This window comes from Miniopterus schreibersii (genome assembly GCF_964146895.1).
Source record: "Miniopterus schreibersii genome assembly, chromosome: 16".
Classification (NCBI taxonomy): Eukaryota; Metazoa; Chordata; class Mammalia; order Chiroptera; family Miniopteridae; genus Miniopterus; species Miniopterus schreibersii.
Window position 1 is genome coordinate 44375583 of NC_138116.1, and position 13807 is coordinate 44389389.

Genomic DNA, 13807 nt, shown 5'->3' on the forward strand with positions numbered 1-13807 from the left:
TCAACTCGGGCCACTTTGCTTCCGAGCAGCGCCCCCACCTTCTCTCCCTCCCGCAGCTCTTCGGGGCATAAGCACCGGACTCTGGATTTGAATTTTGACATCCTGACAGGCTGTACGATGCTGGGCAAGTGACTTTCTTTCTGAACCTCAGTCTTCCGGTCTGTAAAATGGGAATAATATCAGTGCCCACCTCATATAGTGGCGAGGATGAGGTGAAATGTGTGTTAAGCAGAGGAGATTGCTGACCTTGAGTCTGGGCTTCAGTTTCTGACCTGAGGGTCCTACCAGTCCCTGTTGGGAGGTGGAGATTGTCCTGTAGTGACAAGGTCCGTGGAATGGGGAATTCTGGACCCCTGGGCACTGTCCCCAAGCCGATATGGAACTTGAACACAGGCTTTTCTGGGTCCACAGCCTGGGCCTTTAACTACCCAGCCAAAACCTGAAGAGCCTTGTGGGTCCTGGGCAGGGTGGTGAGACACTGGAACCTGGCCAAGTCCAGCCCCTCTCCCACACAGGGGCAGCCATAAGGTCCTGTGGGTTACTTTTCAGCACACAGATGTGGTGCATCCTGCTATACCCATACGGAATCTCAAACCTTCACCAGTAGATTGTCTCAGGCTCTCATGCCACCCAGACATTTCTCCTGTATTGTTCTCACCCCATGGTAGGCTGTAAACCCAGGGGCTTGGTCCCCTCTGCTCTGGATCTCCCCATACCTGTCTGGAGTTTCTATCTTTTTTGGTCTTGGGCCAGGTAGGGGGGCCCAGTGTGGTAGCCCTGGGGTATCTGGGGAACACAGCAGTGTCTGACTCTCCTGCCACCCCTGACTCTAGTCTGCCTCACGGGGATTGTTACCTCCTCTCAAGAGGGCTCAACTCTCTGATGCCACCAGAGTCACCAGAACAGCTGTTAAAACATGAGCCTTATGCCTCAGAAGCCCCAGTGTTTTGCTTACCCAATGTTCTGTAACAAAGTACTCCAGAACCGAGACCTCAGTCACTTATCCAGCTCACAAATCTGCAGTCTGGTCAGGCTTCAGCCAGGAGGCTCCTCTCGGTTCCATGTGCATCAGCTGGGATGGCTCAGCCTGGAGGATCCAGGTCCAAGTGGCCTCAATCATTTGGCCTGCTCATATTCTGAAACCCAAAAAGCCTCTCTCTGAACTCTCACCTGGACAGACACGGCAGCTGGGGTAGCTCTTTGTGGCTCTTTCCCCACTTCCCTCACCTCAGATCAGCTATGTGCACTGGGTTCTCGATCTTGGGGCTACTTCTGAAGGAAGCCAACCTAAGGCAGTGGTGAAAGTGGGACATCCCTGTGGCATCTCTTCCTTGACCTTCCATCTCAGGATAAACTGGTTGATCCCCCAGTCCTGCCCCTTGGACCTAAATCTCTCCCAAGTTAACTTCTGTCCACTCTGTCACCACCACCAGTGTCCATACCACAGAATTTCCCAGCTGACACTACAGCAGCCTCCCCTCTGGTCTCCCTACCTCCTACATGCACTCTGCTTTGTGGTCAGAATGACCTTTTCAGAATACAATCTGAGCAGACTGCCCCACCCCCATTGAAAAACCTTTGAAGGCTCCTCATGGCTTTTGGGATGAAATCCTACATGGTCTGCAAAGCCTTGCCCAAACCACCCCTGCCAGCCTTCAGTCTCAAGTCCTGCCAGAAAAAAACCTCAAGAGGACAAGTAGGCTCACGGATAAGGCAATAATTACTAGAGACAATTCAAAAGTAATGTCCACCCCCTAGTAATGCCCACTTCAGGGGTTCTGCACACGCTGTTTAGTCCCCTCATCATCCAGCTAATTCCCATTTACAGGCCTTGTCTTGGTTTATACTTTTAAATGTGAGCAAGTTCCAGTGCCTAGCATTTGCCTAGTACACAGTAGGTGCTTAATAGGTAATAAATGAATCCTTCCTCTGACACTGGCTCCAGCCAATTATGCCCCCACATGCCTATCCAGACTTCCTCTCCCAAATCTACTGCTCCCCTCCCCCACAGATTCCCCAAAGCACCAGCACTTTCTATTAATATTCATTTACTCTTTTATTCATGTGACCAGTATTTTTTAAGTGCCTACTTTGTGTTATGCATTGTTTTAGGCTCTGAGGGATATAGCAGGGAAAAAACACCATTTCCTCTGGAATGTTCATTCCCCTCCCCTCCATCTATTCCTAGCAAACTCATCCAGTGATGGGGGTCTAGGGCTGGGGCTACCCAAGGAGTGTGGAGTTGGGCCACAAAGGTCTGCAGAGAGAGGCAAAGACATGTCTCTGCTGGAAGTGCTGTTCATAGGCAATGAGTCGGGTACAACTAGGCCTCCAACTCCTGCCTCCTCCCTCAGACTTGTTTTCCAGCAACTCCATGGAGGAATGGATCTCAGGTGCACCTTTTATTTGCACAGAAATGACCAAAGGTCATGAATTTGGGCTGAGCAGCAGTGCAGGGGACAATAAGGAGGACATGTGAGGGGCTGAGAAGTGGAGCAGATTTGAACATTAGACCCATCAATCCAGGCCACTGGTTTGGGACTTCCCTGCCACCAGTGGGAGTCAGAGCCAGGGCCTGCAGTGTGTACGTGGCAGGAAGCCCCATGGGGCACCTTTGGAAGTTCCTCCTGCTGTCTGACCCAAGAGTGCACATTTTGATTCCATCCCAACTCTGAATGAGTCTTGGGTTCCCAGGGACTTGGGTCATTCCTCCTACCACCTCTTGGTCTCCCCCAAGGTTCTGGCCTTTATAGAGGTCACTAGCACAGAGAGGCCCAGTAACTCCCCTGGGGCCACAGAGCAAGCCTTCTGGCAGAGGGCAGTTGTAGGGCTGGCGGCTGGGTCAGAGCAGCGTGATCTCGCTGGGGGGCAGCGTGAGCTGCTTCTCCCGAACACTGAGCAGATTCTCCACGTGCACAGCCACCACTCGACACAGCTCCAGGCCCTGCAGGAGACAGTGGTGAGTCCACTCCCAGCTCTCACCTTAGGGTAAGAAGTGGTTGGAAGACAGGTGGAGACCAGCCTCCCCAACTCCCCCAGGGCCCTAGGAGGAGCATGAGAAGCTGGAAGGAGAAACACCAGGTCCTAGGCTGGAAGGGGTAAGCAAGCAGGAGACCAAGAGCATCTGCGAGCTTTATGGCATGTGAAATGGGTGGCCTAGGGCCAGTTACTTTACCTCCCTGAGCCTCAGTGGCCTCACCGTAGGGTCTCAATTTACCAGGGCCTGCTTCACAGAACTGTGGTGAGGATTCCATGGGATTTTATTATGTGTAAATTCTTTATATAGATTTAAAAAAATATTAGTCCTGTCAATAAATGGTAAGTTTCTAACTGTATTGCCATGATTACCATCTGGCACTCATAGCCCAGAATAAGCTGTGACTCAGCCTCAGGGCTCCCAACTGGGGGATTGGAGGGTGGCAGGGGGCAGCACTGGACTGGATGTTCCTTGTGGCCTGGCCAGAAGCTGACCTATCTTGGAGCCAGACCCAGAGAAGAGCCCAGTGAGTGAAATAAGGGAGTGAGGGGCTGGGTGACAAGGCCTGGGTGCTAGGGGCAGGGCCCACCTGCTCCAGCTGCAGCTGCATGGTACACTGGGCTGCCACATCCCCCAGCACGATCTCCACATAGGGGTAGCTGGAGCTAGCTGTGGGCCTCTGGGTCCATGTCGACTGAATCTCCTTCAGGGGGAACTTCACCATCAGCTCCTGGGGGCAAGGGGCAGACAAGCTTATGGGTGGGACAGTCTCACCCACCCTTATCCCTCCCCTGCAGACCAGATCAATAGGAGGCAGGACACCCCATTTCAAGTACCAGTTCCCCAGTGACTTGCTCTGTGATGTGGAGCAAGTCATTTCTTTACTTTTCTGAATCTCACCTGTAAAACTGATTCAACAAATACTGATGCACACACCTACAATGTGCCAGGCACTTTTCTAAATGCTTGCAATCCAGGTGGTGCCCTGACCTTCACATCAAACCTGTTTGTTTTTAACACCTGCACCTCTTTGGAGCTTGCTTTCTAGCTCCAGGAGCAAACTCAGAGCACTTGAAAGTTAATGCCAAGCCCGGCCAGGGGGGCTCAGCGGTTGAGCATCAAACTGGGATCCAGGTGATCGGGGTTCAATTCCCAGTCAGGGCACATGCCCGGGTTGCGGGCTCAATCAATGACTCATCATTGATGTTTCTCTCTCTCTCCCTCTCCTTTCCTCTCTCTGAAATCAATAAAGATATATGAAAAAAAAAGTTAATGCCTCAATTAATGACAGATGGGGACGTGGTGGCTCCCGACCCCAGGCCGGAAGGCATCCTCTATGGGGTGTGTTCCATGCCGTCTCCCAGAGTACCTGCTGGACTAGTGCCACTTGCCACAGTGGCAACTTGCTTGCTAATATACCCTTCCCAAGGTGTGTGAGATGTCCCTTCCTGATCTTCCTCACTCCAGTGTTTCCTAGCACCACCTCCAAATAAACCACTTGCCCTGTCCTCATGGCAAGGTCCACTTCTGGAAGAACTTTAAAAAGGGGGTAACAGGTCCTATTTGTTATAGACTTAATTTGTGTCCCCCCAAATCCATATGTTGAAGCCCTAACCCCCATACCTCAGAATGTGACTGTATTTGGAGATTGGGCCTTTAAAGAGGCGATTACGTTAAAATGAGGCCATTAGAGTGGGCCCTAATTCAATCTGACTGGTGTTCTTATGAGGAAATTTGGACAAAACAAAAACACCAGGAACGTGCATGCACAGAACTGGTCACGTGAGGACACAGGGAAAAGATGGTCATCTATAAGCCAAGGAGAGGGGCTTCAGAGGAAACCAACCCTGCCGGTGCCTGGATCTTGGACTTCAGCCCCCAGTCTGTGGTACTGTGTTATGGCAGCCCAAGCAGGCCAAGACACTATTTCAGTGTTTAGCATGTTTTACCTTCACAACAGCCTCATGGGTTGGGTTCTATTATCCCTACGTTCCAGGCGAGGAAATGAGGCTCAGAGAGCTGTGTGGAGACTTGCCCAAGGTCAAATAGGTGTAAGTGGTGGGGCTGGGCTTCTGCAGCTGGAGATCTCGGCTCCTCTGAGGGGTAGGACTCAGAGGAGCGAGGTGAGCAGTGGAGCAGGCTGAGGCCACTCACGTGAGTCTCGATGCTGAGGAAGTTGAGGCCATTCTGGTTGACGGCAAGGATGCAGGGGGCCGGCACAGCAAGACTGCTGCAGCTCTGGATGAAGAAGAAGGACGAGCCGAACATGGGTGAGGTGCTGAGGAGGCCTGGGGTGGGAGGACAGTCAGTATGAGCAGCTCTTCAGTGACAGCCACAGCCCTCATCTTCCCTGCTGCAACTGGCACAGGAGTCCTCTGTTCCTGGCTCCTGAAACCTCTCCAGCCTCCTGTCTCTCTGCGCCCCCTCCCCCCACTTGTAGCTCTTATCCCTGGCTGCCAGTTCTCTCTGCCAAGGGCCACCCAGAGCCTAGGTGGCACCTTGGTGAAAATTTTAGAAAGGTGTTCTCTCCAGGCAGCTCAGCTTGACTATACCTTTGTGCAAAGAAAAAGGTGCCTTCATCTCCACCCTCCAAAACCCCATCCTCAGCAAAGCTCCCATGATTACCTCCCCCAGCCCTGGACTCTTACCCAGAAACTGGGCACGGGCCTGGTGGGGGCTGAGCGCTTGTGTCTGCTGCCGGTGCTGACTGACCAGGTTGAGCCAGGCTGAGCCGGCCGTGGTGTGGTAGAGCTGAGCCGGGATGTACTGCTGGACCTCCCGTCTGGATGTGTAAGGAAAAGTGGTCCTGAGAACCTGTCACTGCACATGCTCTGCACAGTCTCACTCAATCCTCACTGCAGGTATTATGCAAAAACGGATGCGATCCTTGCGCCTCTCTGGAAGACTAACTGCTGGGGAGTGCAGATGGGTTGAAGACAGGTGTAAAGTACTAACTGCTGGCCAGCTCCACTAGGCTTTCTGTTTGAAGGTGAGGGAACTGAGGCACTGGGAAGTTCACTGACTAGTCCAAGGTCACACACTAACCAAGTGAGTCTGAGTCGGGGGGCTGAGACTTGAATCCAAGGTGGGTTCGTCCTTTATAGTGCCTACCCACAAGGAGAAGCCCAGGCTAGAGGGGTGAGAAAGACAAGGTGGTGGCAGGGGTGGAAATACCAGGGCAGGCAAAGCCACCACCAGCACTGGTCAGAGTATGGGGTAGAGGAATGCTGCAAGACCCCCATCCCCTGCAAGGCCATCAGCCCCCCCATCCCCACTCTAGTCCCTTCTCTCTGACTTATGCTGGCTTCCTCAGGGAAGCTCCTTTGCCTCTACAGACATCTGGAAAATACCAACTGCAGTTCCAGCCAGTCCCAGCTAACCTGGGCTGCAGACTTGGGAAAGGTTGGGAGAAAATCAAGGGCACCCCCTCCCCCAAGAGATCTTTATATCTTTGTAGTGCTGGAGTAAGAGCCTGGCATTTGAACCTGGCCTTCTTAGGTTTGCATCCTGGTCCCCCACCCCCCACACCTGCTAGCTGGGTTAGCTTCGCTAAGCCATGTAACCTCTCTGGGCCTCAGTTGCCACATCTGTGTAAGGGGAAAATAAAGTGCATACTGAGTGCCTTGCAAAGAGTAAGAACTCAGTGATTTTTACCCAGGATTAGGATCATATTATACTTTTATGTGCCTCCTGTGCTTTTCAATGAAAACTATAACATAAAAGAGCTTTACATATTGAGCCCTTACTACATTATGCACTAGGACATACACTGTACATACATTATCTTACTATTATTCACACCAGGGATTTTCAAAGTGTGGCCGAGGGCCTGGGAGGTCAAAGACACTTCCATAATAACACGAAGATGTTATTTGCTTTTCCCCTCCTGCTCTCTCGCAAGCACAGTGGAGTCTACCAGATGCTACATGACATGAGACCACAGCAGACCGACTGCAGAGCGGATATGAGAATCCATTTGTCTTCTATTCAGCCAGGTGGTAAAGTGATTTACAGCCCTGGCTGGGTGGCTCAATTGGTTGGAGCATTGTGCTGAACACCGAAAGATGGCAGGTTCGATTCCCGGTCAGGGCACATGCCTAGGTTCTGGGTTCCATCCCCAGTCAGTGCATGTTCACAAGGCAACCCATAGATGTTTCTCTCCCCCCCCTTCCCCTTGCTCTAAAATAAATAAGTAAATAAAATAAAATAGATTTACAACATGTGAAAACAGTGCCACTGTTCTCACTAAATTTTTTTGGAAAATACAGGTTTTTTTCATAAGTTATTTATATTAACACATAATGCTAATATATGCTATTTGTAGTATAATTATTCTTTATATAGTATTATAATTAGGTATTGATATTAATATGTAATATGTTATTTTTATTTCTTTTTAACCCTCACCCGAGGACATTTTTTCCATTGCTTTTCAGAGAGAGTGGAAGGGGGAGAGAGAGAGAGGGAGAGAGAACCACTGATGTGAGAGAGAGACATCAATTGGTTGCCTCCTGCACGTGCCCCAACCAGGGGCAGGGATTGAGTCTGCAACCGAGGTACGTGTCCTTGGCTGGAATCAAAGCCGGGACCCTTCAGTCCGCAGGCCGACACTCTAACCACTGAGCCAAACCAGCTAGGACCTTATTTTTATTTATTTTATTATTTTAAAAAAATATATCTTTATTGATCTCAGAGAGAGGAAAGGAGAGGGAGGGAGAGAGAGAGAAACATCAATGATGAGAGAGTTACTGATCGAGCCCACAACCCAGGCATGTGCCCTGACCGGGAATTGAACCCCGATCACCTGGATCCTAGGTGGATGCTCAACCACTGAGCCACGCCCGGCAAGCAGGACCTTATTTTCAAAATAGTTTTATTTACTTCATAGAGAAAGGAAGGAGGAATAGTTTTATTTACTTCATAGAGAAAGGAAGGAGGAATTGTTTTATTTACTTCATAGAGAAAGGAAGGAGGAAGGAGAGAGACAGAAACATCAATGATGAGAGTCATTGATCGGCTGCCTTCTGCAAGCCCCCTACTGGGGATTGAGCCCACAACCTGGGCATGTGCCCTGACCGGGAATTGAACAGCAATCTCCTGGATCCTAGGTCAATGTTCAACCACTGAGCCACGCCAGGCGGCCTATTATCCTTATTTTTAAATTAGTTAATAAATCAATATTTTGAATCGTTTCTCAGTTTTAATTTTGAATATGGTAAATATATATCAATAGATACGAGCCACATAAACAAAAGCTCTCTGGAGTCCTATTCCTGAGACCCAGTCTGACAAGGACTGATTTATCACCGCTTTGAGAACATCAGTTTAAAGGCTGCCTAGCACCCCAGGATTTACTTAAGGAATGCCTTGCTGTTGGATGCAATGCTGTGGTGAACGTTTCTGCATGTGTATTTCCTGTATGACAGATGTGTGTGTCCTGAAAGTCTTTTTTTCATTAAATTTACTCTGAGCTGTTAATACCAGCTGGAAGCAACCTGTTGTGGGAGGAGGAGGGGCCCAGCTCTTTAGGTGAGTTGGAGGACTTCAGCCCCACAGCAAGGTCAGTCCCTTCCCAGACAGCCTGCTGGCGTAAGCTGGATGAACAAGGCCTGGGATGTCCAACTCTGAGGAACGTGGGGGTGGGTGGCTGACAGGTGGGCAGGTGCTCACACATTGGGCAGGTAAAAGTGGTCCTTGGCCCGGTGCTGCAGTGAAGCCAGCTTGGACACTTGCTGCAGCTGTTGTTCGCTGGGCCGGCTGGCTGGCACGCTGCTGAAGAGGCCCTTCAGGTAGTCGGGCAGGACCTGCCGGGGAGCAATCTGATGAGGGGAGGCAGGCAGGCATGCATTCAGGCAGTCAACCACATGGGATGTGGTAGTCCCCACAGTGACCTGGGAAAAGTGTGGGCATTCATACTGCAGTGTGTGGGTGTCTGTTCAGCAGGGGTTACTGAAACCTGAACATGCTTGAGTCACTAAAACAGATTCATGGGCTGTACCCCCAGACTCTGATTGACTAGATCTGGGGCAAGACTTGAGGATTTGCATTTTAACAAGTTTCCAAGGGATGCTGTTGGCCTATAAGGCCACACCTAGACCAGCACTGTACTGGACTGTGTGGGGTAGTTAGCAACAGCGACACCATGTGGCCATAAAAGCCAAGTAACCTTATTTTGTGCTTGGAATTGCAGAAGCTTTGGCACCAGGGCCACATAAAAAAACGTACTCTCTGTCCAAGCACTTTCACAAATGTTAGCAGAGGAGGGGAGAACCAGATTTTGTAAACCCCAGGATCCTTAGAGGACCGAATATCCAAGGGGAGTAACACAAAGATAAAAATAACACTGCCAGCCAAGGCCTATAGGCCTTTGAGAGGAGAAAATCAAGATAAAGGGGAAGTCAGACAGCCCTCATGGAAAAGTTGCTCTGTGGGGCAGCCTTGCTGGGGAAGACTTAGAGAAGCAGAGACGCAGGAAGGGCAGGCCAGGCAGAGTGCTGGCACCTGTGAAGGTCTGAGAATTAGGTTGTAAGGGTAACATCATTTGACTGCTCCAAGGACAGACACCCTGCAGGAAGCAGAGGCTCCAGGGCTAGAAATGTCAGCGGGACGCCCTGTATCATGAACGCCTCAAACGAATGGCCATGGAGTTTGACCTCACAGTAGGGGGGAGCCTGGAAGGTTCGAGCATCAGAGTGGCCCACACGTGCTGACCTGGTTATAGTGCATAGTCACATATAGCTCATTCTCAAACTTGAGTGGCTGATCCCAGAGCACGCGCCGGAACCAGAGCATGTAGCCGCTATCCACCTGCTCCATCTCTGAGGCCACATCCAGGATGTAGGTGCAGCGGCTGAGTGGGCACACGTGCTGGCCTGCGGAAAGCCAGGGGCAACTGGTGGGGGCATGCATGTGCATATGTGTACGTCTGTACAGAGCACGTGTACACACCCCAGCCTGCCACCCAGGCAAGCATCACCTCCAGCTAGCCCCTCCCCATTTGGGGACATGGCATCCTCAGCAAAGGAGAGCATGTTAAGGAAGAGGGTGCCCTGTGTTTGTGGAATGTTGATGACCACAGATGGGAATACCTCCCACTCAAAGCTACAGCCCCCTAGGTCTAGGAAAGTGTTTGGGGTTATGGTCAGAGAAAGCCTAGTCCACTTCCAGAAGAGGCTGGGCACAAGGAAAAGCACAATGGGCCTCCATCACGAGGCCCGACGGGTGCCTTTCTGCAGAACTCCTTCAGGAGAGACCTCTGCTAGGCCCCTGAATGGGTACGGGGTGGGGAGGACTGGGATCTGGCACTGAGTGGGTCTGAGCCTGTAGGGAAGGTTTAAGTGAGGCCTTTTCATTTTCTGCAGACATTTCTGCTCCCCATCCCACACCTTCAGTAAAGTTTTACCAGAGAGAGGGGTGTGTGGCATGACGATCAAGTCCAGGCTCCTGAGGCCAGACAGCCTGGGTTCAGAGCCCAGTGTGTGACCTTGGGTAAACCCCTTAACCTCCAAGGCAGGCTGATTAATGACCCTTCCCCAGAGACGTCCATGTCCTAATACCTGGAACCTGTGAATATGTTATGTTCATGGCAAAAAGGACTTTGCAAATATTATTAAGCTAAAGATCTTGGGATGGAGAAATTATCCTATGTTATCCGAGTAGACCCAGTGTAATCTCAAGGGTCCTTATGAGGAGGAGGAGGGGGTGGGAGAGAGATGGAGATGCTACCCTACTGGCTCATGCCCTCTTGGAGGAAGAGCATGAGCCAAGGAATGTGGGCGGCCTCTACAAGCTGGAAAAGGCAGGAAAAGTTTCTCCCCTAGAGCCTCCAGAAGGAACCAGCCCCAGTGACACTCTGATTTCAGGACTTCTGACCTTCAGAACTGTAAAAATAAGAAGAATGTGTCATTTGAAGTCCCCAGGTATGTGGTGATTTGTTACAGTAGCAATAGGAAACTACTACACCCTCTGTGTGCCTCGGTTTCCCCACATTATCATAAATGGGGATGACAATGGTCTCCGTTTCATAGGGTTGTTGTGAGGACTTTAGGAGATGGGGTATTAAATGCTTTGAACTGCGCCTGAGACAGAGGACATGTCAGTTATTAGGACCATTTTGTTACTCCCTTCCCCTCCCGTCGTCTTAGCTGGACTCAGGGCAAGCTGGGCTGAAGACAGACACGCGGTTCAGGGTGGAGGCAACAGTGGGAGGAGCTGGTTGGGAGTGGACGGGGCCGACCAGCCGGAAGCAGGCCAGCCCATGGTCTAGAGTGGGTGAACAGCAGGGGGAGGGGTCGGGGCCACATGAGAAGGACCTAGTGAGACCAAGGGAGGGCCTCTTATGGCCAATATTAAGGCATAAGTGAAAGGAAAAATGCTTGCATTTGTGGGTCCCAGGAGCCGGGGCCTATTAAGGGAAACCTTCCTAGGATGGGAGCTCCTGGAGGGCAGGGTCCACTGAGCAGCCCTGAGGGGCAGAGGGAGGAATCAGAGAGGGCCCTCTCTTCCACAAATTCCCAGTCTAGTAGGCGAGACAAACTTATACCCAACAGAACAGAGAGGAACAGACAAAGGGCTGGGGGTGCTCGGTGCACAGAAAGGTCCTTCCACGTGGGTGTTGAGGGGCTTCTGGGAGAAAGTGGCATCTGACCTTAACCCTACAGGCCACATAGGGCATGAGCCCAGAATGCTCGGTCCTCCTGGCCTCTCACCTCGGTTGGTGACAAGAAAGATGACATATTCATCAAAGTTCTCAGAGCGTGTCAAAGCCATCTCAGCACAGATCTCCTTCACCACATCCAGGGCCACCTGGGGGGAGGGAAGAGTGAGGCAGTGCCAGCCAAGGTGGCCTCTGTCCTCACAGCCCACCCAGGGGCCAGGAGACCAAGTGCAAAGTTCCTCAGGCCCCCTGCACAGAGGCCAGGACCTGCTCAGCTCCCTGAGAATCAGCCTCATGCAGGGAAGGTTTATCCCTTATTTGTAGTATGACCTTGAGCTGGAGGCTCTACCTCCTCACAGCTCAGTCTGCTCTTCTGGGAAGGGCTCAGTACCCTTTGGGGCTCACTCTGGAGACTGGGGTGTCCCTGCCCTTCCAGCGGCTGCCTGTGGAGACATCCCCTCACTTACAGTGCATGTTTTGATTTTCAGATGGCGTTCAAGGCCTCCAGGGAGGTAAAAGAGTTGTCTCTTGGAACTGCGGCCCGCCTGGGACAAGGAAGGGTGAGGAGACAGGACAGCTTGGTCTTGCGATCTGGACCAGCCACTGTCCCCTGCCATGGGAGTCCCTAAGCCAAGAGGTTTGGGGCAGGTACATGCCGGAGCACCTACACACTGGAACTGAAGGGCCCTTTGCATGGATATGAACACACAGCAGGGCCTCTCACACTCACCCTGACACACACACACACACACACACACAGCCCCATCCCCTGCACACTCACCAACAGGGCCCGAAGCTCCATGCTGCTGGGAAGCTCCAGACGGCCGCCAAAGTGCAAGGTTTTCTGCAGGTTCCGTTCACAGGCCTTGGCGATTCCTACAAAGACAGAGTCAAGGCCTTGCCCAAGGTAGGCAGTAAGAGAAAGGGGCTCCTCTATCCACTAGCCACAAGCCCAGTGGGTTCTCTACACAACCAGTGGGACAAGCTTTTACTTCCCAATTTGATAGCTGAGGAAACAGTTCAGAGAGGGCCTGTGATTTGCACAAGGTCAAAATCTGGAGTATGAGTGCTACACTCAAACACACATCCCACATGGCTAAGGCTTTTGTTTCGTCCACAGCCCCCTTGGCTACCTATGAGTCCTGGAAATAGCTGTCACTGGGGGCTTTCCCCTAAGAGGCTGTGTGGCTGTGATGATGCAGCTGTGCCCCTGCCGGTGGGACCTTGCTGACCGCCTCCCTCACCAGAGTCCCAGTGCAAAGACTCCAGCGTTTGCTTCTCCCCATCTCTGGTTAACCAGGGGCAGGGAACGTCCGGCCCGCGGAATCATTTGGTGTAGTTCTGACAGGGCAACCACAGGCAGGACTCAAAATTCAATAAATCGAGGAGCTATTTTCATAGCTAATTTTTAAGTCGATAATTTTGTATGGCCAATGAATGATGTTAAAAATATCCAAATGGCCCTTGGCAGAAAAAGGTTCCCCACCCCTGGGCTAAGCAGTGCCCTCACCCTGTCCTGGGGAGGGTCAAATCCAGAGCTGCCTTCATGACTCCAGCTCTTCCCTGGAGCTGGGCCTAGTCACCTCTGAACCTGGGAGTGTGTGTTGATCAAATAAAAGAGGAGGATTCACAGGCAGAGAAAGGGAGGTCCCCCATCTCTTTCACAGCTGCTGTGGTCACCAAAGGGGCCCTGGTCTCTTTCTTAGGGGGACCAGGAAGTTGCTATAGAAACAAGGCTGGAAATGACGTTGAGGAGTGGCCCCCTTCCTCCATACCCCAAGCACAGAAAGGCCGGCCGAGACCTTGTCACTAGCTTTGGGCCCACCCCTGCCTGGACCCACTCAAGACCCTTGTTGATTCCCAAAGACCAGAGAAGCAGAGCCTCACCCTAGTACTCCAGGCCTTGCTACCTCCTTCTCTTTTTCCACATGCCACACTTTCCCACCTCCAGACCTGTGCTCCTGCCACTCAGCCCACCTAGAAATCCCTACCCAGAGCAACACCTCCTCTGGGAAGCCAATACCTCCTCTGACATATCACCCTTCCCATTATATCAGACAACCCAGTGCATCAGCCCCTGCGGGACCTCCACAAATGTTTGGGGAGTGAATTAATCTCAGTAAACATTGCCTAGGCATCTGTGAGGGGCCAGGTCCTCCAGATCTCCCCTCCCA

The 13807-nt window shown here is 51.7% G+C and overlaps 1 protein-coding gene across 1 annotated transcript in view; it reads right to left on the minus strand.

Moving 5' to 3' along the window:
• Nucleotides 1-2038: 2038 nt before the first annotated feature.
• MYO15A (myosin XVA) overlaps nt 2039-13807 on the minus strand; it is a gene marked incomplete at its 5' end in the record, with an annotated part of 50247 nt that continues 38478 nt past the window's right edge. The window contains 9 exons of the mRNA XM_081115825.1: nt 2039-2944; nt 3567-3707; nt 5132-5265; nt 5626-5759; nt 8648-8781; nt 9689-9849; nt 11686-11782; nt 12101-12178; nt 12415-12509. Of these exons, the coding sequence (XP_080971951.1) occupies nt 2843-2944; nt 3567-3707; nt 5132-5265; nt 5626-5759; nt 8648-8781; nt 9689-9849; nt 11686-11782; nt 12101-12178; nt 12415-12509 (1076 nt within the window). The 3' untranslated portion in view covers nt 2039-2842. The remainder of the gene's footprint in view (nt 2945-3566; nt 3708-5131; nt 5266-5625; nt 5760-8647; nt 8782-9688; nt 9850-11685; nt 11783-12100; nt 12179-12414; nt 12510-13807) is intronic.